The following is a 26,615-nucleotide window of genomic DNA, read 5'->3' on the forward strand; positions in this document are numbered from 1 at the left end:
CCATTACTGAAAGAGATCTTTGCTGTGGTATAGAGTGGTATGTAATTAATCATAAAATATTGCATTAATTAGTATTGAGTCTGATTTGATGACATTTAATTTGGGGAGAAGGATTACAGTGTGAGTATTAGAATAGTAATTTTTATAGGGTAAAGAAACAAAATGAGATTAGAAGTCTCTATGAAGGAAGCCTGGAGGCTGATGTGTATATTTGGCATCTGATGCAGATAGTTACAACCTAACTTAATTTACTGGTGGGAAAAGATGCTGCTCAGCATCTCCTCATGCACATGAGGGGAATTTGCAGAGCAATTCTGGCATGCCTCAGGTGGGCTCCTTTCAAAAGAAGGGCTGAAGGAAGCTTTGCTTATGGTCATGGTGGTGTGTCCAAGTCATGCTGAGTCCAACATGAGTGTCTCTGCAGCATTGATGCAGGGACACAGGGGTAGGACCCCTCACTGCCTGCTCCAAGCAGTGACCAGCCCTAACTGTCTTATGCTACTTGCTAATGCAGCCACCAGCTGTGCCCTCTGCCAGAGCCCTTTTTCTCCAGATCATGGCCAGTGCTGCAGTAGGAAATTCTCTGCAGACATGGGTAGCTACAGGTTCAGCTGGTTTACTGCAAGTGGGTTTTGTTGAGCAGGATGGGCTAGATCACTTGCCTGATCATTTGGTCAGTTTGGCTTTAAAAAGCTCCAGAGCATTCTGGAAAGCAGCACAGCAATATGATAGGATTTAATCAGACTTAATTATTCCCCTGCTGTCTATCTCCTAGCAACATCCGGCTTGACATCTGCCTGCGAATGAAATGTGTAAGCTAAGTAGGAACATGTTCAGACTAAAGTCCTGCTACTTGAACCAAATCACGCCACTAATCATTGCCTTAATTCATCTAATGGCCATCAAACAGCTGCCAGGTGCTGGTACCTGATTTTCCAAGATGCACAGCGCTCGCCTTCCGAGTTTTTTCCAGGCTGGCAAGGAGGGTGACTTCATCCCGGGCTCTTTGCAGCACACTGACACCTGATAACGGGGTTAGAGTTTCCCGAGTGACAAACAGGGCTCAGGGGCAAGCCCCAGACTTGTCGCTGTTTGGCTTCGTGCTGTAGATCCCCGCTTATCTCATCAGTGAAATCAGATCACCTGCTGTGCCCACACACCGCGGGGTTCAAATGCGGTACGGGGGCGGTGTAGGTGAAGCTTGGGGACAGCTGGAGCAGATGTGGCGCAGTGGCAGCAAGCAGTGCAGCAGCTCCGTGTCACAGGGACAAGGGCGGTTGAGGCAGGGAGATGAGAGCCAGCTTACACAGATGGAGGGATGAAGAGGGGAAGAGAGGAGCAGGCATAAAGCAAGCGTTTGTGAAGCAAAACTGGGCTCCAGCCAGACATGATGTGGCACAGGAGTCGGTGGAGCTGCTGGAAGAAATGAGCCCGGCAGGAGAGCTGGGGCCATAGGAGGAGGCTGCCTGCACCAGCCCTGGCTGCCTGCACCAGCCCTGGCTGCCAGCTCGCCTTGAAGCTGGAGGGAAGGGAGCTGCCTCAGAGCAACGAGCATCCTGAGCAGGTCAGCCCTTCGAACTGGGGGTTGATGGGCCAGTAGCTTGGGGGCAGATCTACAGATAGACAGGACTGCATGAAAGTGGTCGTGTCCCCTCTCCACCTGCCTCCTCACCACATACCTCCTCATGGGGAAATTGGTGTCAGTGGTACCTGGGTGCTTGCATGAGCCTGTTGGTCTCCTCTGCTGTCTCTAGAAATTGTTGTTGGCATCCAAAAAAAACTAATGGTGTATCAGTGTGACATGTGTCTCCCTTGTGTCCCTGCAGAGGAGAGTGGTAGCTCTGGAAGCCTGGCTGCATGGGTGCCACATTAGCAATCAACTTGTACCGACTTCATTTGTGCAGAGCACAAAGTGGGGTTTCTGGCTCTGAAAATGGGGCTGCATGAACCCCCACCAGCTCTCCCTGTGACCAGCAGGAACTTGGCCTTTTGTCAATTCCCTTTGTCAACAGAGCTCAGCCAGCTCTGCGCTGTTCAAGGCAGTGTCTGCCATTCAACATCAGCACTTGGGCTCACCTCAGTGGGAGCTGCCACCATGCCGGACATGATCTTACTAGGATTCCCCTAAAATCACCTTTTGTTTTCCTTCTGTTATCAGTGACAAATGGAGGGTCACTGGGCTGGTCACTAAAGATGCAGGTTTATTCCTCACCGTTTCTTTCCTTTCAGATGACTTTCCCCTTCACGACTAATAATTTCCCTTTGTCATTCTATTCCTGAGAGGTGTTATATTAGAATTTGTCACTTGCCCTTTGCCTAAGGACCATTAGATGGTTGTGGGACCAGCAAGAACGAGGCAATGCTGTGGGAAGGTTGCGTTGCAGGCTGTTCCCAGTGCTGCTGTGCTCACAGGGCGGCTGTGCAGTGAGAAGGTGGAGACTGTCACACACCGGGAAGCGGTGGAAGCTGCACTGTGTGCGTGGCATGAGCTGTGCTGTGCTGTGGAAGGGCAGCTGGGGGGGTCCGTGCCGCCCGGCCTAGTGTGGTCCAGTGGCGGAGGCTGTGCCACAGCGGGGAGGTGGCGCAGAGCCGTGCAGGGGCTGGGCAGCACCTTGCTGGGTGTGCAGTGCTGGGAGGGTTTGCAGGAGGTGTGAAGGCAGTGGCCGGACGGTGCAGCAGGGACAGGCGCTGTGCGGGGCAGTGATGGAAGCAAACTCAGGGCTGCGTTGTCGTGTCGCGGCTGCATCTCGGCTGTGCAGAGCGGGGCAGGGCCGAGAGGCCATCGGAGCAGTGCTCGGCGGTCGGGCAGTGCAGCACCTGAGGGGAGGCGCAGCGCACTCAGTGCAGTGCCCGGAGGGAGGGCGATGCCGTGTCACTGCAGGGGCAGCAGCTGAGGTGCCTCAGCTGGCGGAAGATGCAGCGCTGTGGGGTGACAATGCGGCGCCTCACAGCGGGTACAGTGCTGGCAGGGGCCACCCAGTGCCATGCCTGGAGGTACCACAGTGCTCTGGAGGTGCCGCGGCGTGACTGGAGAACGGTGCGGGACTTGGAGGAGGAGCGGTGCCCGGCGGCGGCCGTGACGGGGGAGCGGGCCCGAACCGTTCACCGCGGCGCCACCGCCACGCGCTGATTCTGGGGGGCGCTCGGCGCACGCGCACCGCCGCCCTGCCGCAGCGCTCCTCCGGCGGGGACCCCCTGCCGCGCGCCATTGGCTGCGGAAGCCTCCCGCGATTGGCCGGGGAGCGACCCCCCGCGCCGTCCCATTGGCCGGCGGCAGCCGCTATGCGGGCGGGCCCCGCCCCGCCCCCGCGCGCCATTGGCGGCCGCGGCGCCCCCCGGCGGCGGCGGGTCCCGCTGGGCGCGCCCGGCATGGCGGCGCCCGCAGCCCCGCGCCCGGGGGGCGCAGCCGGCGGCCGAGCGCCCGGGGCCGGCGGCGGCCGGGTGAGGAGGGGCGGGGGGGAGCGGGCGGGCAGGGCCGCTCACGGCGGCTGGCGCGCCGAGCGGGGTCCGGCGGGGCGCGGCGCGGCGTAGCCCGTAGCGGAGCACGGCGAGGCGGGGGCAGCCCGGCGGTGGCGACGCCGCTGCCCGTTCAAACCCAGGCTCCAGCCGGCCGCTGGCGGCTGTCAGCTGGCGGGCAGCTGCCGTCCTGCCCGGGCCCGGCGAGCCCCTCTCCCCAGGCGCCGGTACCTGTCTAGGGCAGCGCGTCCCCGCAGCGCGCAGTGCCCGGGGCTCCGCGGGGCTCCAGCCGGGAGCAGCGCCGCGCCGGCCGCTCCCGCGGGCCCCCGACCGCAGGACACCCCGGCGCTGGGGGCTCGCTCTGTGGCGTGTCGGCAGGACGCGGTGCTCGCCAGGCCTCGGCGGCCAGGGCCGCGCTGGGCTCGGGTGTGTGAGGCGGCAGGAGCGCGGCTGATGCTCGGTCACAGCGTGGCGGTGACCGCCGGCTCTCCGGAGCGGCGCTGACCCTGTGGCGGCCAGAACGGGCGGCTGCCCGGGGTGGTTCTTGTTCCGCTGCTACGCTTTGGGGAACGCGTGTGTTTTATCTGGAGGAGGAGCACGGTTTGGGATCTGTGCGTTATGGTGGGTATGGGATTGCACGTTTTGGAGAGGACGCCTGTTGGAGAAGGTGGCTCCAGCCTCAACCTGTTTTTCTTTCTCAGGTCATGTAGAAGAGCGGATTTAATGTGAAGATGGGACTCTTGGTGTTTATGCGTAACCTGCTGCTAGCCCTCTGCCTCTTTCTGGTTCTGGGATTTCTGTACTATTCTGCTTGGAAGTTGCACCTTCTCAGATGGGAGGATTCAAGTAAGTAGGGGAACGGTGCAACTGTTTCTGGGCTCCCTAAATCGCCTGTTAAATAGTTGCAATAGTGGTGAGGTGGTTCTGATTTAGTAGTATTAGAGCGATGTGATTAAGCCCACTCAAATGCTAGAGCTTTTAGTACGCTTAAGGGGTCGAATTTGTGACTACCTAATGCTCTTTATGGCTTTGCTTTTATTACTGGGTACAAGAGCAGATTCATGCTTTATAAATCTAGTATTAGAGATCTCAGTTCTTGAAATATTTTGTTAGTTTATGATTCCTAATTGTCAAAATAAAGAGTTTGTATGTTGAGGCTTTTATTTCCTGAATCCTCTGTGCATTTTAACATATCTAAGAAAAGTTTGGTTTTTTCCCTCTGGTGAGTTTTGATTTCTTTCTGTAATCATCTGTGCTGGTTATCTCATCATCTTACTTTGTCCTTCAGAAATCCCCATCTTCCATTTATCTTCCATGTTATTATCTGCCAACTATCTGTCATCTAAAGGATGTCTTTCAACCTTTTTAAGTCCAAAGAGACATCTGACCTCATTGAATACAATCTGCGGATTGTACTGTGCAGTAAGGCCATAGAAGGTTACAGTTGCAATGAAATTAGGCTGAAGTTTGATTGCTCAGTTGCTGCTCTTATTTTTGTTTGTGTTGATTTTGCCTGCATGCAAGAACTGTTTATTTAAAACATAAAAACAAGGAAACAATTCCCTCCTCTCCCCTCCTGCCCAAAACACAAGCCGGCCCTCCTTGCAGCTGTTCCACAGGCTGTTTCAGATGTCTCAGAGCTGACTGTTGCTCCCTGGATCAGCAGCTGAGAAACATTGATCCAGAACTGACAAGAAGTCGCTGGTCAAATTTCTTCTTTGCTGTACTGTGTTTTTGTGCATACTGATAGAGGTTTCTGCTAAAATGCTTCTTAAACTTCACATTTTTTCTACCTCTGTGTGCTCCAAATCTGTTGTTGTGTGCTCTTAAGAAGTTTTGCATGATGACAGATGATGCCTTGGATATGACACTTGTGCTGATGCACTGATTTTGACAGGGAACTACTAAGGTGACTTGGACTAGAACAAGTATTGTAAGACTAAATTTGTAAAAGAAGATGCATAGTGTTTTTCTGAGCAGGGATTTTTTCTTCAGGTTTGTGCTTCAGAGAGGGAGTTAAAAACCTTCATTATGTGTTTCTGCAGAATAGCACTTTTATTGGCAAGATGTAGAAAACCCTTCCTGCATGAAAATAAGTACAGTTCTGGTTAAAAGAATAGTTTTTCCATATCTGCTATCACATGATGATCTCTTATGAAATTATACCACCTACCATCCTTTACTTCCTTCACGCCACCAGGAAATCATGTTGGACTTCCCAAGGCCTGCAAAAAAAAAAAAACTTTCATGCCACAACTTGCGTGTGATCTTTGTTACAAATGAAGAAGCAGCTATGTGTTTATGTGTTATGCACCACGGCGCTGGGGAGGGTTCTAACTTTCTGCAATCCTCCTCAGATTTTGTGCCTTTAGCTTTGTGTGCTATTTGTTGTTTTACAGTCCCTGGGAGGTTTTGTGGTAACTTTGGGTTGCAGTGTAGTGTTGCAAATGTGTGTGCAGATGCTGTGGATTTCTATAAATGGAACATTGTACCTAGAAAGATGACTCTTAAGTTGCAGCCTAGTTAGAGTGATTTCTGTTGAGTGCATTGCCTGCTTTTGGGTAACCAGGATGTTCTGACAGGAGCACTGTGAGGTGGCATAACAGAACTTTGGTTTGGTGTGTCTCCCTTTTTCTCATCTTCTGTGTAAAATGTGTCATTCATTTATTCTTGGAAGTTCAGTGCTTGCATTAAGCTTCTCCAACCTGTACAAAGAGATGATTCTAGCTTGAGGATTTAGCTTGCTGTTCTTTATCAGTTGCCACAATTGATTTAGGCTGTACTGTTGTTCCTTCTAGACGCTTTTGTGGATTGTGTCTTAAATATTGGATGAAGTTCTTTGAAATATTAGCATAAGCAGCAGCCTAATGTAAAGGGGCAGATGTTACTTTTGAAACAGTAAGGATGGTACCTGTTTTCAGTTGATCTTCAGACTTTTTTATGCATCATAACCCATTTTATTTATCATGTAATTTAACACAGGATGAGCTTATGCAAATAATGTAGAAATTTAAAACCCCATTTTGGGAAACTTCATATGAAGAGTTAAATAAATAAATTGTGTTCTAGAAGTCTGCTTTGGAAGTTAACAAATGACAGATTTGAATTACTTATTTAACTGATTAGGCCTTCTCGAGTATGTGTAATATGATACAATGTATAATGGGGCAATTGTACTTTGTATTTGCTGAAGGGGAGCCTTGCTTACTTAAGTGCTCCAGACAGGTGGTGCATAACTCTTGTGGTTTTATTTCCTGAATTACAATGTAGTGTGTGACCTTGTAAATTTCCTTAAGATTGATATGATAATGCTGATGTCCCCAAAGGCAAAACTAAGTCAGATGTGTTAATTTTGGGGTCCTTAGTAATCAAAGGTTATTGATTTTGTGTGAGTTATCTTCTTATTAAGTTACTTTAATTTTTCTTTTGACTAGTGCCTTTCATCTGTTTAATAGTGACTCCCTAGCTTCAGCAGTGATGTTTTTGTTCTGTTCTTTGTGCTAGAGGAGGTATGAAACTAAGCTGATCCCAGCACCTGACACCTTTGCAATCTCTTCAGAGACTGGTTTTAGTAAACTTGACACCCGTGTTTAATAATGGAAATAAACAAATTTGTTGTAGAGTATGGTGGAAAACACTTGATCTGCTTATTTGCTGCTTGTGTGGTTTGATCACTTAATGTATTAGAAGATGCCTCTGCTTATCCATTCTCATGGATGAATTGAATGGTAACTGTAAAGTGGTTTACTGTGTAACTAGTCTCCCTGACACTTGGATGTTCATGTATTTAGCTGCTAAAGTAAATAAATAGCTAAATTATTTTGTTTATATATACATCTGACCTCTACAAGAAAGGAGGCTAAACTTGGAAATAGACTGAAAGATACACATCAATGTTTCTCTTAATGTTCCCTTAACATTAAATGTTCTCCTCTTAATGTTAAATCTGTCCTCCTTGAGTGATGCTTTAGTGAGTACTGCAAGATTATTCTCCTTCTTGTATGACTCTCCACCTTGCCAAAATACAAAGGAGAATAGGAAATAATTAATTTTTAAAAAGGCTTATCTTTACTGTGACAGGAATAGATTGGATTCAGCTCATGTGAACTAATTAACATTGAATTAAGTTCAACTCCTTCTTCTGTTCAGACAAACCTCCAGTGATTGCTACCCTTCTCTCATCCTTTTAGTGAGTATCATGGCTGGCTACTCTTCCCCAAGCCTTGTTTCATGTCAGTGGCAGAATGTTACTTCTCAGAGCAGCAACAAAGTACAAAAATAAGGGGTGTAATGCTGAATGCAGAAGGACCCTTGAGTTCTCGTGATGGTTGGGAGTACATAAGCAGGGTTTGGGACACATTTCCTTTTTCTCTTTCCTGATGTTTGTAATGCAGCTTCAGTCTCTGACAGTAGTGGTAAGGGACGTGCACTGGCCCTGCATGTTCTCCCCAGGCAGGCAGTAACAGTGGATTCACAGCTCTCTGAGGAAGTGTTGAGTTGCACGGAGGTGTGCTGAGCACATAGAACTGATAATGTGATGTGGGAGACAAACAAGGAAATAACTAGTTTGTAATCAGGCTTAGCTGTCCTGAACATTCTGGAAGGAACTCAGAGGAGCAAATAATTGTACTGCTGTTCTTTGTGTTTCTGGCCACTTGGTTGTAGGAGAATTCTTGCAGAGTAATGGTAGTGATAGGAGCAGGTTTTGAAGGTCTGAGACATGCACAGCAGCTCCTTTCCCAGTAACTTCCCATCCTGTTCCTTCCCTGATGCATTTGGCTCTGAGGGGGAAGGATGGTGTTGTCTGTACCAGTGTGAAGATACAGCTCGTAGGAGGGTGCACTGTCGTCTTTAAAAGTATGGTGGGAGATGGAGTTACTTAACCTGATATGTGTGTAGCTGATTTTGCAACTTCAAAATGAATGTGTTGTAAGGAATGATTCCATTACAAAGCATCCTGGCAATGGAAATATTGGACTCATTCCCCCAGTCAGCTTTTACTTTTTCCCTCTCTCTCAAAGTATTGAAGTAAACCTGGGACAAGGACAGTGATGCTATTTTCTTGTTCTCTATTGTATTTCTTTCTACATTAGCATTGAACTAATGTAAAAAAATCTATACTCTGCATGAAGTACTTTTGCCAGAACCCATGTTAATACAGTTTGAGCTTGTCAGTTTGAATGTGGTTTTTGAAACATCTCCAGGTATGTTCTGTTGATGTCTTCTTAAAAAAGTCAAGTCACTATTCTATCATCTGTTGCTCTGTGTTATTTTCAACTCTAATTCTGGCAAAGCAGCCAAAGAGATAAAGCTTTGGGAGGAGATTTTCCAAAGGTATTTCAGGACCCTTATCCTTTTTACTCCTTTTTTTTTTTAATGTCTGTTTCCAAGGGAACTGAGGAGACATAAACAGGCAAAACTGACTCACTTCTGGTTGCAGGTTTTTAATCTGCTTGCATTGCCATGGAAACCAGTCATGCAGCAAAAAAGGCTGAATTAATCAAAAGCAATCAAACCTTTATTATCAATATAAATACTGGTTTATCTCTTTCAAAGTAAAATGGTACTTTTGTCAATTCTTGTATTAGGGTCTAACAACGTACTGAAGAAATGGATCTTCTTGCAAGGACTTGGAAAATGTTTACTCTTAGTCAGGTGGCTCATGGATGTGTGTTGGTATCCAGGGTGGATGGGTACAGCTGCTGTGTCTTGGGCCACTGGGAGTGTCACTTGTTCTGCGTCAAGGGTGTGGCTCTTACGTACACGGACATCTGACTTCCTTCTGTTCTTTGTTTAGTGAAGAACCAATGAACAGACCTTCAGTTGGTGTGTGAGCAACTAGGCCATGGGGACAAACTTGTCCTCTTTGTGGAGAGAGTCACGTAATGGTTTTGTGCTCTGCTCTGACTGTCCTACTTGCCTTTGCCAGAAGATGTGAATGCAGGAGTACTCCTATAAAAAAATAACAACTCCAGGCCAGCTCAGCTTGGCACTGGGACCATAAATCTAATGAAAGTGGCTTGAGCTGGGATGGCTGAGTTGGTGGTTAGGTGGTTGAGGGAGCATATTTTTTGACAAGGCACTCACAGTGCTGTTGTGAGTGATAGCAAGTAAATGGTGATGGTAACAATTTTAATTGCTCTGTATCTGTGGCATTAGCTTTAGAGGGGGTATGTGTGTACATTCTTTAAAGTAGACCTTACTGCTGTTGCCTCTGCTTCCCATTCTGGAAAGCCTGAGAGACTAACCTTGTGGGCATTGCTTGGGACAGTATTGTGCAGCACTCTAAGCTTCCTGAAACAGTTGGGGATTTTTTTTTTTTTGGTTTGGTGTTTTGTTTTGGTTTAGTTTTTTTTTTTCCTTTTGTCGGTTTTTTTTTTTTTAATTTGTTTGTTTGTTTGCTTTGTAGGAAGAGACCAGGTACAGCACTGAGATGGATTATTGTGAATTCTTTAATGTTTGAGTTATTAGTAACTTCAAGGTTTGTTTCATCCACTTAGCTGTAAAGTGTATTAGTGCTGTACTTTATGCACCAAAATTGAGAACAAATGTTTAGAAAGTTCTTGTAACATGGATCCAGCTACAGTTTTATGAATCTCTTTGCTAGTTTTCAGATGCTTTGGGGATTTGAGGATCACAGTGATGCTTTTTTGAAATGCTAAAAATAGCAAGTAGTGTTATTGAGGCAGCATGCATATTAGAAACAAAGATGTAAAAATAGAACTTAAAACAAGAGTTGTCTGGTAAAGTAGCTTAAATTTTCTAAGTTTTTCTCATATTGGGCTGAAGTATTCCACTTGTGTTCAGTTAGAAACTTAAAGCTAAAGTGTACTAACTATGGTGGATAATTCTTTTATCTGTGCAGAACACAGGAAAAAATTGATCTGGTGCCCAGAAATTGTCACTGCTCAAGTTACTTTTGTGTTCCCTCTTAGCCTGCCAGAATAAGGAGCATGGCTAAACTTAAACTCCAGCAACTGCAGGACACTCAGTTGTGCTAGTATCTTTCACAGCTGTAATTGTGCCAGCTATTTCTCTCTTGGCTGGAGGCTGGTGTGTGTGTTCCTGACTGCTCTTGCTGCGGCTGTTAAACGTAACCGCACGGAGCTGCTGCCCAGCTCAGCCACGGCAGCTGCCCGTGTGTGTGCCACCAGGACAGAGGAGACAGTCTGCTCTCTGAATGTGAATCACAACCCAGGAGACTTAAAAACCAATTTCAGAAATTCACGAGTGCCTCTCTGTCTTTTAGAAGGCAGGACTTCACAGGACAGACAAGGAACATAGGGGAATGCAAGTGCCTCATCTTTTTCTGATCTGTTACTGCTTATTTAGTGAAATACCCAGCATTACTTTATGACCCAGCTGTCTCTCCAGGAATTTTGAGTGCTGCTATGATGTTAGCAGTACTGGACAAAACTCTGCAGGGGCAATGGGAAATGATGCATGGCAGAGCTGTTGAGAGAGGAAGTAAGTATAATGTGCCTTGTCCTTGGGATTTCTCCAGAGGAGGACACTCCCTGAACAGTCTTCTGGCTTTAGGAACATGTAAGGAGCAGGTTTAGTGAAGGTCATTAAGGGCATAACACCCTAAGCATGTTGTGGCTTGAGGGGTGGCTGTAACACTCCATCTTAATTTTGGCTTTTTTGGGTTACTGTTTTAGTTGTGGATGAGTGCTGACCTTTTAGGAAGATGAAAAAGCGAGGTGCAAGAATACTTCTCCATCTCCCTGCTTATGGCTGAGCCATAGTTTTGCATTTTGAAATAAGTAAGTTGCTCTTGCTTCTCTTGACAGCGACTGTCTTGATGCTATTTGAGTCCCTTTCTCTTTCCCCCATCTCTTCATTTGTGTTATTAGTCATGGGTGCAATTGAGGAATTTGCCCAGTTTAAAACTCAGTGTGATATTTATTTGTTTCACTCAGTTGACCTCAGCCTGGCTTGGTGTTTCACTTGCTTCACTTTCTTAATTTATGCATTTTCTCCCCAGCCTCCCCACAAATTTTTGGGAAGGGTATGTTCCTGTGACTTTAGATGTGTTCATAAGGAGCAGTATTTCAGTGTCTTACATGCAGCCGAAGCTGTGTCCTCCAGTATGGATTTGCAGAGGTCAAAGTCAGCAGTTTTCCATATTCTGGAAATGCATTGGAAGTACATTGCAGTGAAAGCACTTTACCTTTGGTTGCAATTGCTCTGCAGCTGAGTGCTTTCAGAGGTGAAAGGATTTATTCATCTCAGCTGACTGTGAACCCCTCAGCAATGTGTTCAGCTGGAAACAATACCTCCTTGTGAGAGCTGTGTCATCTGTGCTAGCGAGTGCTTCTCTGCCTCTCCTCCTCACTGTGCATCCTCCTCCTCTCACCTGTACCATTGCAGCACTGCCTGTAGTGATTAAGGTATTGCCAACCTCAATGGGAGCTCCCCCCACCACTCATTTGATAGAATAGATGGCAAATTTTCCCTTAACTTTGATACAGACATGCTGGCTTTTGGCACCTTCCATGCTCATTTCAGTTCTGCTGACGTTGGGACAAAGGAGGTAATTTGTGATTTGTCTCAAGTTGGACAGCTGCTGCTGCTGCTGTGATCTAAGTGTGGCCTTGGTACTGATTCTGACTATGCCTGTCACACTTAATGATGTTTTTCAGAGATTTTTCCTAGTTTGTTATCTTCTGTCAACACTGTCACTGTAACATCTCATTTTTGTCATTGTAGTCTGGGTTTACATCACAGTGTCAGGCTGAGGCAATAAAGCAGCCAAACAACCTGGGTATGACTTGCAAGGACAAGTACACTTGGGTCATGAGGTCTAGCTCTCTATGAATTATGTATCTCTTCTGCACTTCAGAAGGAATGTAATTGTGCATCCAAGCAAAAAGTAATTTGTACTGTGCATGCATATCCTGAATGGATAGTTTGAACCTGAGGTAGCTGATTTCAAGGGGTTACTCCTTCATGGCACTGGGTGATTATATTGCTCTTGTATGCATTGCTTTCCTGAGAGAGTAACAGGATAGTGCCAAAATTCTAGTCAGGTACAGAACTACAGGATGTTTCTTAAGCAGTCCTTGGTATTTTGCATAACCAAAGGCCTCAACAATCCAGGAAGTGTATATCTCTGAGGGTCAGAATTTAGCATTCCTTGCTCAGTTCCAAAAAAAAAAAAAATCGGAATGTGTTAAAATCATCAATTTCCATTTTTAAGTGCTTATAACCATGTATTTTTAAAACCTTTTTCATATCCTGCTGGGATCCCTCCTACTTTAACTCAGTTCTGTTAGAGCATGTCACTTTTTCACAATTGTTACCCTGTGAGTTTCAGTGTTTGGACACTGATTAAATGTGAGTCATTAGAGCTGCAGCAGTGCAGGAAGTGTACTCCTTAATCACACACAGGACAAAAGAGATAATAACTACAGAAAAGTTTAACTGATATCTAACTACAGTGAATATGCATGTTCCAAGGAGGATCTTCTTTCAAAGCACTATGAACAGATGCATGTATGCTTTAAAAGAAGTAGTGAAAAAAAGATGGCACAGAAATTAATAAAAACTGAGTTTTACTAACAGATAAGTAGCTGATGGCTGCCTGCTTCTGAAGGCTTACCCTTACTGTTGCAATGTTAATAATTTATTAGTGCAATTGCATTTATTTGTCTTTGTTACAAGTTAATCAATCTCAGAGTAGCTATAAAATGCTATGTAAATATTGTTTCTCAGCTGTAATTGTGCCCAGACATACTAATGGGAAAAATGTACTGAGGCATATGTCTTAGGATGAAGGGTGATGAATAGACCTGACTCAGGGAGGCAGAGGAAGCTGAGGCACAGGAAAGTCAAATTTTTCTACGTCATGCAGCAGCTCAAGGGCAGAGCTATGAATAGAATAAAGGTCTCAAGGTTTTTCATCTCAGTCCAGTTGGCTAAATGAGACTCACTGTCCTATAATTACACATTCTGTGTCTCTGGTTTAGGAGGGCAGCAATATGTTGAAGTTGCTTGCTTGTGGCAGAGGTCACCTGTGGGTGCTTGTAAAAGCACAGGCAGTATTTCGGAGAGCTGCACTGATGCTAAAGCATGGTCTGCATGGGCAGTGCTGCTGGAGTGATGCAGGGGCTGTAATTGGGGTGTGATGTGGCTGCTGTGAGTTGCTGCTGGGAGCTGCCTCAGATGCATCTGTGCAAGTGCCTTCAGAACTAAGTGTGCAGCCTGAACTGTTGTGAATTCTGGTCTGGGGCTTTTCAACCTTTGAAAGGGTTGATTTGCCCCATCAAAGGCCCTGTACTTCTTGCTTTTTAGCTGCTTCGATACTGGGGAGTATTTATTTTTTTATAGTGGAAAAGTTTAATTTTGCTCTCCATATATAAGGTCAAGACTCTCTGTCATTCCAAAGTTTAAACATTAAACAAATACATGTTCAGGCAAACTAAACTTCTATAATTTCTGCTCAAACAATGAAAGACTGAGCTTTCAGAAAGAGAGGAACAACGAAACAGTTCAGGCTGTTTTAACCATAGCAATCATTAATGCTCTGGGTATAATTAGAAACCTAATTACAGTGAATTTACTTGCAAAGACTTTTCAGCCTTTTGAGACTTGCCCCACACAATTCTATCAGGTTCCAAGTGGAGCATGGGTGGTTCTCCTTTAAACTGCTAGGAAATTAGTAATGCTGCTTTTTTTTGTTAGCACTGCTGCTATAATCTCTGTTTAAATGTGCCTTATCTGAACAATGGAAAGACTTTTAGTATTTTTCATTATGATTAATTTTAATATTATTTTCTATATATTTGAGTCCAGAGCTTTTGTGTTTGGGTCAGATACTTCATTAGAGGCAAAAGCCTGAGTTAATGCAGTGTGATGAGTGCAAATTGAATTACAGTGGAAAAAATGTGTTAATTTTGATTGAATTTTCTAATTTCGCCTTTTTATTTAACAGTTCTTCAAATATAATTTTTAATATTTCTAAACTTTTGAAATATAGGTTTATGCATTGATTTCAGTCAGGTATGAGGAAGAAATTCTTCACGGTGAGACACTGGAACGTTGCCTGGAGAAGTTGTGGATCCCCCATCCCTGGAAGTGTTTAAGGCCAGGCTGGATGGGGCATTGACCTACCTGGTCTATTGGAAGGTGTCCCCTGCCCACAGTGGAGAAATTGGAACTAGATGATCTGTGCTCTTAATTTTTTTTCCAATTAAATACTTCAGTCTTTGTAAAGATTAAATAACATGACAGAGTAAGTAATGTGAAACAGGATTTCTGTACTGGAAAGTTTCTGCAGAGCTCCTGTCTAAGCAGTTTCTGCTCCTCTGGCTTGCGTTCAGATATCTAAAAAACTTGTTTGTGTAGTGAATTAGTCCAGGGAACTGATATCGTGTGAAAATACAGGGACCTTCTCTTCCTTCCCCCTCCAGCTCTTTAGGAAATGTTATTTTAAATCTGTCCTGGACAGACCGGCATTCTTAACTCAGGATTTTTACGGAAACATCGGGATGTTCGCAGAAACATCAGGGCTTTTACAGAAACATGAGGATTTTTACGGAAACAACAGGATTTTTACGGAAATATCAGGATTTTCCGGGGAGCTCCGCGGAGCCCCGCAGGTGAGGAAGGATGGGCGGCCGGGCCTGCAGTAGCGCCCGGGTACCGCGCGGGGGCAGCAGAGGCCCGGCGCGCCCGCCACGTCACGGCCGCGGCAAAGATGTTGGGTTAAAAAACCACGAAAAACTCCAAAACCAAAAACCCAGAGCATTCTTATTTTCATCGCAGTTACAGAATGGCAGCTGCCATCCCCTGGGTGAAAATTAAGAAAACTTCCTTGGAGTCATTTGGTTTTACAGTACTCTAATTTGGAGAAACCTTGCTATTTATATCCACTTATATTTAACAGTCCATTACTGTTGCCTATAGCTCTTTTCATAATCTGATGATTCAGATCACGTCCTGTGACAAATGTATGGTTTTATTTCCTGGCACTGGTGTTCAGAAGGTCTTTCCTAGTGGAATTTTTTTTCTTTTGCATTCAATTGAAATTCTATATTTGTCCAAAGAATCTGGAGAGATCACACAGGAATATAAAGTTTTGAGTACCATTATTGCAGAGAGGAAAAAAGGTAGACAAATCTAAAATTTTTAGGAAGTCAGACTCTGTTACTTCATTCATTTAAAAAATAGCTCATTCTATTTGAAGGACTTCTGCCAGCTGAGGAGAGAGAAGAAAAGTTCTTACTATTTAATCTTATCTCATGGGTTGCTGCTGTGGAGAAAATCTGGGTGCTTTTAATCTTGAATAATTGAAAGGTCTAGAAAATCTGCAGATCCTTCTGCAGAGGTTGAAGCAGGAGGAAAATAAAGACACATTTGATAATTTGAATTGCTTTCCATAAGGTAGAACAGATACAGGAACTGAAAGTGAAAATATGCTGCAGTCCTCTGACAAGTGATGATGGCGTGTTTATAATTACTGAAACAACTGCTGCTCTTAGTTTCACGTACTTTAAAGAAAGAAGTAAAATAAAAGCTTTGGGAGACAAGTTTGTGTTAAGAAGCGCATCTGTTGTAAATGTCTCTCATGGCAGAATCTGTGCAGGTGAGTTCTGCCCCTCTGGCACTGGTACCAGTCTCCTGTAAGGGCAGATGGGCCTGCTCAGGCCAGAGGCACAAGCAGCAGACAGTGGGGTTAGCAGGTACTGTTGTTTCTCCCATCCTATACTCCTCTCTTCCTGCAGTGTGTGACCATTGGTTTCCTGAGATAGATATGTTATCTTTTTATATAATAGTGCCTGTTAAATTTTCAGACATAAACTTGTCTGACTGCTTTGCAAACCTAATGAGAGCTTCTGTTACCATCTTCACATGGTATTGAGCTTCCCAGACTAATGGTGTTGTCTGAAAAAGCACCCCTAACACCTAGTTAAAACATAAATGAGTTAAGAAGATGGGGAGATAATTAATGTTTCTAGAAATGCTTGATAAAATTGCCCTAAATGAATGGCAAAGTATTCTCTTTGTATATGTTTTGTCAAAAGGTGTTTAAGAAGACAGGGTAGCGAGTGTTTAACTCTGTGTAGAAATTACAATGAGACTCTTAAGAATTTACCTGGGTTCTAAAAATAATTTAGTATCTACATAGAGATTGGAAAGGCTAAGAATGTGTGACTAACCAAGATTGTAGAAAGCCAGTTTAGGAAGGAGAATGAATGAATAGTATTTCAAGATATTAAACTTCTTTATGTGAACTTACTTGGAAAAAAATATATTGTAATTGAAGCAGTACTTTTCCAAATGTTTCCTATACTGTAAGCACCTGAAAGATTAAATGCACATACTACATTATTTCTTTGAAAGCAACTAATCTTTGTACTACTTAAGTTTGCACATTGTAACTGTTGACATGAGATCAGCTTGAAGATGAAAGTAGATTTATTCTAGCAAAGCAGTGTGAGATTATGAATTAGTCTTGGGATATGTGAGAATTAGCCATATTGATAAATAGAAATATTAGATATGTTCAGAATTTCCATCTCTGTTCTCTTGTTTAAAGCAGAATGTTTTTGCTTCTTTCACCTGAGCTATTTGTATATTTCTCTCCGATTCTGTTTAGCCATTATTGTTGTAGGCTTAGTAGTAAAAAGAGCTCTTTTACTAAAGGTAACTGTAGTACACTCTTACATTTGTGTACCTACATCTGCAATGTGTAAATAGTGGGAAAAATAATTCTTTCCATCTTATGTGTCCAGATATGTTAAGCTAGAGGAAAAGAAATCTACATGGATTAGTTTTAATGTTTGATTTGTTCAAGTTTAAAATACTTAAAAAAAAATCTTAAGTGTTTTTAAGAATAGAGCAAGACTTTGCAAAATTAGAGGATAATAATAGTTGGAATGAATGCAACTAAATTTCTAGTCCTACCTCCTGGTCAAAGCAGCATCAATTATTGGCTGAGACCAAGTCTTTTTCCAGTCAGGTTTTGAAAACTTCCAAGAATGGAGACTGCCCAACCTTTCTATACAGTCTTTTCCAATATATCACTGTCTTCATGGTGAACAGATTTCTCTTTACATCCAACAGTCCCAACCTCTCATTTCAGCTTGTGGCCACTGCCTCTCATCCTCCCACCGTGGGGCACTTTGGGAACCAGGCTCCATTTCCTGGGGTGCCTCCTGCAGGTGCTGGAGGGCTGCCCTTGGGCCTCCCCCAGGTGCAGGCTAAACAAGCTCATTGCCTCAGTCTCTCCTCACAGGCCTTGTGTCAGTGCCCTGGTGTTTGATCATCTGCACAATCCCTGCACAATCCCTTGTTTGTCTGTAGCCCTCCCTAGGGACCAGGCATGATGTAGTAGAACAGAGGGTTCATTGTCATCTGGAGTGGTTTTTTATATTTGTGTATTCCTGTACCCCTTTCCCAAAACGTTTTTGCTGTTTTCTGTCAGTTAAATAGTTCTATATACTTTTTGGTACGTCACCTTATGTTTCACACACCTCTGTCATGCCTTCGTTGCACTGGAGGTGCTCATATTGGAGTTGGTTGAGAAAATGTCAGGTGAATGATGGAACACTTACCATGGAATGTACAATATTGAATGTATTGAATATACAATAACAATGTAGGTATTGATGTTGCTGCCACAAAGGCTTTATGCTTCTCAAGGGGATCAGTCCAAAAGCAGTTACTTTTAAGGGAGTATAAAACAGAGTGATGAGTAGAAAAACAGACTTCAGGTACCAGGCACCCTCTGTGGGCAGCCTGTTCCATTGTGCTGTGGTAGAGACATTTTTCCTAATGTCCAGTCAGAGCATCCTAATCTGTAACTTGTGGCCATTGTCACTTCCTTCCTCTGAAGGACTTGCAGGATCGAGTGAGAATTGAATATATGTTCCATATGCTACACTGGTTTTTTTTGGTTTATAATTGTGGGTATAAAGTGAAGACCAGAAGACAGTGTGAGAAGTAATTACCAGAGTAATCAGGGCTGTCTCTCGAAATTTCAGAACTCAACAGATGAGAAGGTCAGTGAGGAAAGGCAGTGGCTGTTTGTGCAATACTTCTCATTTAGGCTCTGAGTGCTTGACACACAGCTGTTTAGTAAGCTCAGAATAACAAAGAACTGTTTGAAAGGGAGTGGCTGTTACTGACTGCTGTGAAATCAGAAGCTGAGGATTCGTGAGAAGATGATGGTTGCAAGGGGGACTATATATGTTGTAACTGGTTCCCTCTGGAGAAGGCAGAGCTGCTGAAGATGGCTGGGTTGGGTGTGAACACTGATGTGTTTTAACAACTTCTGCTGCTGCCAGCTATTAATGATAGGCATGTCTGGATTGTGACTAAAAATGTGGAGATATCTGGAGTGTTGAACGTAGGTTTGTTCAATATTGAAGTGACTAAATTTGGGGTTGCAACCTGTTTCAGAGGCAGTTGGGGACTGCAACGTGTTGCATCCGAAAGGAGTGGTGCCCTTAAAGTCTCCCTTTTGTACTTATGTTTGGTTTTTCTAATCCTTTTGAGCATTTGTATTGCTTATTTGATCATGCTTCAACTTTCTGCATATCTTTCTTCAATTTTCTTCAAGTTGTGGTTCCTGGTGTAACACAGATGTTGTTTTCCAAACTATTTTTGAGGTAGTTTATTTTTTCAGTCAGGTATCCACACTAAGCTCTTTAAATCTATCCCATGAATTGCTTCATTGATTCAAAACTCTCTGGTATAGGAACACTGGAGGTATTTCATGAATTGTGCAATAAGATATATATGCTGGTGGCAACCATAGTGTTGTATGTTGCGAATTCATTTCCCTTTTGAGTCCTTTTAGCCATTGCACACGATTGTCTGTCTTTCTGCCTGCAGTGACTGCACCAACAGTAGTGGTTGTCTCTTCCTCATAGCACCTCCACTTATTGTCCTTGAAAGGTGAGATTTCCAAAGCTATTAATCCATAACAAATACCATAATTTCTTTTCTTTTAGTAGGAGTTGAGAAGTAAGTATACTTCTTTTCTATTCATTTTATCTTATTGTGTTTTTTACCAGTTCCTTCTAATGTGTGCCTGTGTACACTTTGTAACACATTTTAATTAAAAAGCATTATTTGTGGTATTTCCTTTGTCCGTGTCCAGTGGGATGAATGTTTCCAGAAGGCTTCATCTTGCATAGATTGCTGGGTGGTTCCCTTCCTGCATCCTGTGCAGTGTGAAGCCTCATCTCTGGAATGTCTGTCTGCTCCAATAAAGTGTTTGGGGAATGCAGTTACTTGGAATCACGTGAGGTATAAATCCCCTGCTATTGCATATTGAATGCTGGGCTCTGTCAGGATTACAGACTTGTGGAGGTGCTTGCATATTGCAAGTTTCATCTTGAACATGGAAGCAAATCTCTGTTTATAATTTTTAATTCTCTTTTCTTCCATGTTGTTTCTCCATCAAGGCAAATGTTTTTGGCTTCTTTTAAAGGACAGGCTTGAACCAGTCTCAAATTTCTAGAGGGATGTTGGTCAATTGTTCGGAGGAAGAAGTTACGTTGTTATGATTGTATCCTTCTTAGGACTTGGATAGTATTGAAGAATAATGTTTCTTTGGCCATAAAGTAGAAGACTCCTTCCTTATTGCTGTCCTAATGCTAAAGTTGGTTGCAAATTAATTTTATTCTTTTTTTTTTTTTTAAAGCACTGACAGCAGCAAGATAATATCAGCAAGTGAGAATAACAGTCCTGAACAGTGAGTCTGTAGGTAAGAAAGGGATAGTGTTAAGAGGGATAGTGTTAAGCTCCAAAATAATTATTTAAGTTTTGAAAAGATAATTAATATTTATTTTTAACTTATTTTCATATTTATGTTATGTACCTCAGTGCCGTTATCTTGCATTTTTGTACTCCTGGCACTGTGGCATTTAGTCCAGCTACCTCACTGGCATTAAGAAACAACAGGGAGTGAGCTGGGTGTACAAGGCAGTTTCCTCTCCTTCTGTATAAAATTAAGGTACTTTCTAAGATATTTTAGTAAATATTTAATTTGAAAAATAATTGTCCTGTGCTTTTTTAAAGTGTAGATTAATAGGCTTGATTTCTAGTAGTGTGTTTTCTTGATTATCTGACCTTAAATGTTACTACTTATTTTAGAGGTTGTATATTTTAATAAAAGCCATTCAAAATATTTTCCTTCATAGGAAATTGTAGCAGATAGCACTGGAAAGAACTACCCCAGGTCTTTCTCTGGACTTTTAGAAACAATATTTTTAACATATTTTTATTCTAACATATGTCATAAGTACTCTATAAAATCTAATTAGGGGAACTGGTACAATCTGTCCCAGTGCTTATTTGTTCTTCCCTCTAGACAGATTTTTCCTGATGTCTACTCTAAGTCCATTTGACCATAATGAAGTCAATTGCAAGCTTTTCTGACTTTCACCCTCTCTTGTTTAATTTTTTTTCTCCCCTGATCATGTGTTTGTGAGTTTTAGATTAGTTGATAAGCTTCTTGCAGTCTTACTTTCTTCAGATTTGGGCTTTATAATCTTTCTAGTGGAGAAATTTTTAAAAAATATTAAACATTGCTACTTCTAAATACTCTCTAACTTGTGTGTATGTTTCTTGGCGTGTGGTGCTCCAGCATAGATTTCTTTGGAATGAGTGGAATAGAAAAATGTGGTTTGCAGTTGTGCTCTAGCTATGCTTTTCAGTGCAAAGACATGAGGGTATCAGTGTTGTGGTGCCAATTCAGATCAGCTTGCTGTTCACTGTAACTCATTACAACACCATTGAGTCCCCTTGGAAGTACTTTGTTCCGTTGCCAAGATCAAATATTTGTATACTTGCCATACACTTGGAAGTCGTGTTGCTGTTAAATGTATGAAAATTTGATTCTAAGTCTGCCTGTGATGGAAAGACATGAAACCAGCCTTGAAGCTTCAAAGTTGTGTCCTTTGCTCAGAGGCAGCTGACTGCTGTCTCCCATCGCTTCAGAAGAAGACACTGAACTGGGTGGAACTGTCCTGTTGACAATGTAGTTAAGGACAACATGTTTTGTTCTGTTTCTTTTGATTTTAAGCTCTGTAGACATCTTCTGTCATATGTCACCCTGCCCTGAAAAGCTTTTGAGATCAGGCAGTAGAGGTTTCTTTTCCATTGCCAGTTGTACAAATTTGTTTCTTCTCTATACTGAAAGAGTTCTATTTTCTGGTTTGTTTGTTTTGAGGTTTTTTTTCTGTAGTTCTGGATTATATTTCAGTGTATTCATTCACATTTCAATTTTGGCACCGTCATCTTAACTATGTAATCTAGTTAGAGCATTCCTTGTTCTTGTATGTCTTTTCCTCCTTGTGCTTGTTCATACAGGCTGCCTTGGTGAGATGCCTGTGCCTCAAATCCCACTTGGGGGCATTTTTTCCCCTGTAGGGCTCATACAATTTGTGCCTATCCTCCCTGACATTGCCTTCCACGTGAGGGGATAAGAGCAGTAGTACACTCCATTTCTGAATTTCTCTGCTGCTGGTGATCATCAGCTGGACACTCTGAGGGTGGTGTCTCCTCAGGTTCAGTGCTTTTCCTGAAGCTTCATGGTGACCCTGCGTGGGTGGGTCTGGAATTTTCATCACAGGGGAATTCCCTGCCTCGCCTCCCTGTTTCTGCTCTTGCTGTGCTGCATCTGCAGTGTGATGATCCTTCTTCCAGCATGGGCATGCTGGGTTATCAGAGGATATCAGAAGTACAGGAGTCTTCCTGTGTTGTTTCCCCTAGGGCCATTTGCCAGATGGGATGTAGCCTTCAAGATGCGTTTTGAAAAACCTTGTGGTAGAATATCTGATGTGTGGCTGTTGAGCAATACACTGATTTTAAAATCTAAAACCCCCTTTGGCTTTACAGAAATGTTCCAGAAAATATTATTGTGGTGTTGACTGGGTCTTGTCTTCCTTAGAGGATAGCTTTCCATTTATTTTGTTTTTGTTAATTTTAAAAGATTAATTTAAAAATTATTTCTAAGGCTAAAACTGTGTTTTTCTAAACACAGAAGAAGGTTTTGGGACAATAAGTATATTAATATTATAACCAACCCAAAACCTGTCTCATTAGTAGGAAGTAACCAATAGATCTGGAACATCTTTACAGGAAGTGGGATAATTAATGAATAAAGCTAGGTGGATGCTTTTGATGGATGGAGTATTCTGATGGTCAGGGCTGGATGTCACCTTATGCAGTGCAGCTTTGGAACAGCAGAGGGTACTGTTGGTGCAAGATAAAAAATGAGGTTTTTCACACCGAGTTTGGAATTTTTTCTTGTTCCTAATATGTTACTCATTAGAACTGTTGACATGTTATTGGTCTTTGTTGGATCACTGCCCTGTCCTCATAGCATGCATTTATGGATTTACTAAGTAGTTTTGTGGAGAATCACCCAATTAAGTACAAATGTTTTCTCATTAGTTCTGATGTCACAAAAAGTGCTTCAACGATGTGGATTCTGATACAGTTGTTTGTCCTTCAGTGTTGTGGAAGGACTGTTCCTTCTTTGTTCTAGATTGAGGAGTTGATTATGCTGGAACTTTCCAGAGACTTTTCTTCTGGAGATAAACTATAAAAGAACCAGTAAAGGTTTGGGGACAAAGTTGCAATTATTCCATCTCTTGTTGGACAGCCCTGCTCTCTCCTCCTGTGTTTTATTTACCATATTCTTGCACAGTCTCTGGCTGCTGTTCACCAGAGTTGTGTTTTATTTGAATGTCAACAGGTGGGCTGTTATTTAAGACCTGCTTTTAAGGAATGTTACCATTTTGCCAGGGATCATTTCAGTTCTGTGGAAAGGACCTGAGCTTTCCAAATCTAAGTTTCTGAGAGTACAGTTACATAGTGTGTTGATTTTGGTGATAAATCTGCTCTAAGTGACTACTTAATAGTAACATTTTTAAGGACTATTTTTGGTGATTTTTGTCCCATACTTTTTCAGTGATCCAATTTGCCAACTCCCCTGTCCCTGTGAGCAGTTGTCATGGCACAGCTGTGCTGGGGGCAGTTGCAGTGATATGCTGGGCCACACAGGGTGTGAAAATCTCCTAAATTTTGCTTTGCTGCCAAAGTGTCCTGTCTGGCCTTGAGGCTGGTGTTAATTTGGGGTTGGAATTGGTAATCCTGATGGAAGTGAGACACCTTCAGTTTGGTCACTGCTGTGTTCTGACTCCACTGTAATGTGCCTGTGCTTACAGAAATGGTTTCAAACTGAAAGTGCAGGTTTAGGCTGAATATTAGGAAGAAATTATTTACTGTGAGGCTGGTGAGGCACTAGAAGAGGGTTCCCAGAGAAGTTGTGGCTGCCTCATTCCTGGAAGTTTTGAAGGCCAGGTTGGGGTTTGAGCAACCTGATCTAGTGAAAGTTGTTTCTGCCCATGGCAGGGGTTTGGAACTATGGTGGTTTTTAAGATCTAGATGGTTTTTAAAACTAGATGGTTTTTTGGTTCAGAAGTTCCCTTCCGAACCAAAACATTCTGTGATTCCATGGAATTCTGGTACAGGTTTATTTGATATGAAGTTGGCAAAAAGAACTGCTCTGTGAGTGAGGTTTTCTGCTTTGCAGAGTGATCTAAGCCATGGTGTCAGAAGACACCTCTTGCAGGTACAGGATGTAGTAGATACAGTAGCAAACTCACTGAAGCACTTTGTGCTGAGTCTACCTCTCATCGTGGTTTGTCCTCATGGATAATTTTACAGGTACTGACTACAGTGTGATTTCATTGAGAGAAGACCTTATGTAGACATGCTTGAAAAATAAAAAAATATTCAAAGGCCACAATAACTCTTTTCCCAATCTGTCTTCATTCTTCTGCATGTTTCTGGGACGGTAGGTGGCTTTCAGTGATGGAATCTGTTGGGAGCAGAAGACAAGATGCCTGGTAGGAGTAGAGCCATAGTGAAGGAGGAGTGGATAGAAAGGTATTAATGTGCCTTTGGCTGCAGGAAACACTGCTAGCACTGGCTATAACTGTGTTTTGGAACATCACTCACATTCTTTGTGCTTCAACCCTAGCCCTTATTTCTACAGCTTACCTTGAGCCAGCTGTTTCTGTTTGACTGATGGCATGGCAAACAATGCCAGCCTACTGCAAAACAGCAGAAAACCAACATGGAAAGTCTGACCTTTCAGCCATGGGAGTCCTTGTGATGGCTCAAAGGAGGGGGCCTAGGGGAATGGGCTGTTTGGGGCTGTGGTGGGAAGCTGTGCCTTCTTGGCCATCACTATGTAAATTTTCACTAGCAGAATGCAGGGCATTAATAACCCACTGGCTTGAAATCTTCTGAAGGGTGAAATTTGGTGGGGGAATTTGTCAGTGTGGGACACTTCAGTCATGTTGAATATGTTGAGCAACTCTAGAGAAACTGCCCAGATCCTTCTAGCTCAGTTCTTGGCCAAAACACTCCAGTGTGCACATTGTATTTAACTGGCTGCTCCTCTTGTGAAAGCCAGTAGTAAAACCCAGTTCATTATGGGTAATAATCATGACCTCAGCAGGATCATTGGATTTTCACTCCTGGACTCAAATAGTAGCCATTAACAATATATTTCATTATACTGGGAAGGAAATTCTTTGTAAATGAACCCTAACTTTGTAGTTATTAGATTTACCCTGTGCTCCATTTGAGTTCTCACTTTTTAAAGGCATTTGCTCAGAATTTTTGCCTGGCGTCATCTTACCAGCAGACTGGAAGGTTTGTCTTTTTTTTGCAGTTGATTCCTCTGCATTTAATTTGTTCTGAAGCAATCTCAATTGAGGGGCAGTACTTGCACTTAAATCCTAAGAGCAATACTTATTTAGAACACAAGGGTGTTTCACAGAGTCACAAAATAGTGTAACTCAGTGGCACCCCCATAGTACAGATGTGGTTTTTTATAAGGTTTAAACAGAATTTCCTGCTTCTCACTTTGTTCCCATTGCCTATTGTCCTTTCACTGGTCACCTCACCTCTGAGCCCATCTCTGCCTACAATCCTTGCCATCAGGTTAAGTTACTAAGATCCCTCTGAGCCTTGCCTACTCAAGGCTGAGCAATCCCAGCTCTCTCAGCCTCCCCTCGTGGCAGATGCTCCAATCCTTTAATCATCTTAGCCTGCTGGACTTGTTCCAGTGTGTGTCTCTGCAGAGGGGAGCTCAGCAGTGCCCCAGCCCTGCAGCAGAGCCCCCCCAGTGCTGAGCAGGGGAAGGGTCCCCACCCTGGGGGCTGCTGGCTGCCTTTGTGACCAGGGCATGCTGCTGGCTCGGGTCAGCTGCTCCACCCGGATTCCCAGGTTCTTCTCTGCAAAGCTGTTTTCCAGCAGGTTGGCACCCAGCCTGAAGGGCATAGTTATTCCTCTCCAGGAGCAGGACTTTGCATTTTTCTTTCTGAACTTCATGAGATCTGCCTGCTCGTTTCTCCAGGCCTTTTCCATATTTTTTTCTTGGCAGCAGGCCCCCATTTTCTCTAACCTTCTTTTTACTGCTCTATTGCTTGTAGAAGCACTTCTTGTCCCTGGCTGTTTTCAGCTCCAGGCAGGATTTGACCTTTCCAAGTCTGTCTTTGCACACTAGGGCAGTGTCTCTACATTTGTCCCTGCTCACCTGGCCCTGCTCCCACCACTTGTGTGCATTCTTTTTATATTTGAGTACTGTCAAAATCTCCTTGTTGATCCATGTGGGTCTCCTGGTACCATATCTTGATTTTCTGCACATTGGCTCTATGATTCTTGAGCATGGTGGAGGTCATTCTTCAAAATGAGCAAACTCTCCTGCACCAGTCTTCTCCCAAGGCCCAAATCCCTTGGGCTTTTCTGAAGCTGGTCCCTGAATTCTGCTCTTGTGAAGCTCATACCTTGAGTGAACCAGACAGACCGGGTGTGGGTACATGCTAAGTGTTCCTGCAGAGGGCTGATTTTTTTTTTTTTTCTCCATGTTCTTGACTTATTTTTAGTGATCCCTCTGTTCCTTATGTGTGTTGGTGTCACATACCAGTGCTGGTACTGATACCATTAGTGTCTCCCACTCCAATTGCCGGTCACAGATTCACCTTAGAAAAAAATTTCCATGTAGTTAGATGCCATTAAAATTACTGCTTTTCTAGACCCTTTCTCATTCCCCTAATGGGGCTTACATTTGCACAGTCTGGCCATACCCTGGATTGTTCTGACATCCTGGTATAACCCAAAGC

General features: G+C 43.4%; 1 protein-coding gene across 5 annotated transcripts in view; it reads left to right on the plus strand.

The window, feature by feature from the left end:
- The first annotated feature begins 1,333 nt into the window (after positions 1 to 1,333).
- Positions 1,334 to 26,615, plus strand: part of ST3GAL3 (ST3 beta-galactoside alpha-2,3-sialyltransferase 3) — a 170,227-nt gene continuing 144,945 nt past the window's right edge. Inside the window, exons 1-3 of one of the 5 annotated variants that reach the window (XM_058808218.1) lie at positions 3,409 to 3,441; positions 4,158 to 4,302; positions 20,114 to 20,176. Coding sequence is in view for 4 of the 5 variants with exons in the window: in XM_058808215.1 (XP_058664198.1) it covers positions 4,188 to 4,302 (115 nt within the window). In the remaining variant the exon portion in view is untranslated. Of the gene's footprint in view, positions 1,565 to 3,365; positions 3,442 to 4,157; positions 4,303 to 20,113; positions 20,177 to 26,615 lie in introns of those variants that run through there. The other 4 variants (XM_058808215.1, XM_058808216.1, XM_058808214.1 and 1 more) reach the window with 4 other exon arrangements.

Source organism: Ammospiza caudacuta, chromosome 7 (genome assembly GCF_027887145.1).
Source record: "Ammospiza caudacuta isolate bAmmCau1 chromosome 7, bAmmCau1.pri, whole genome shotgun sequence".
Taxonomy (NCBI): Eukaryota; Metazoa; Chordata; class Aves; order Passeriformes; family Passerellidae; genus Ammospiza; species Ammospiza caudacuta.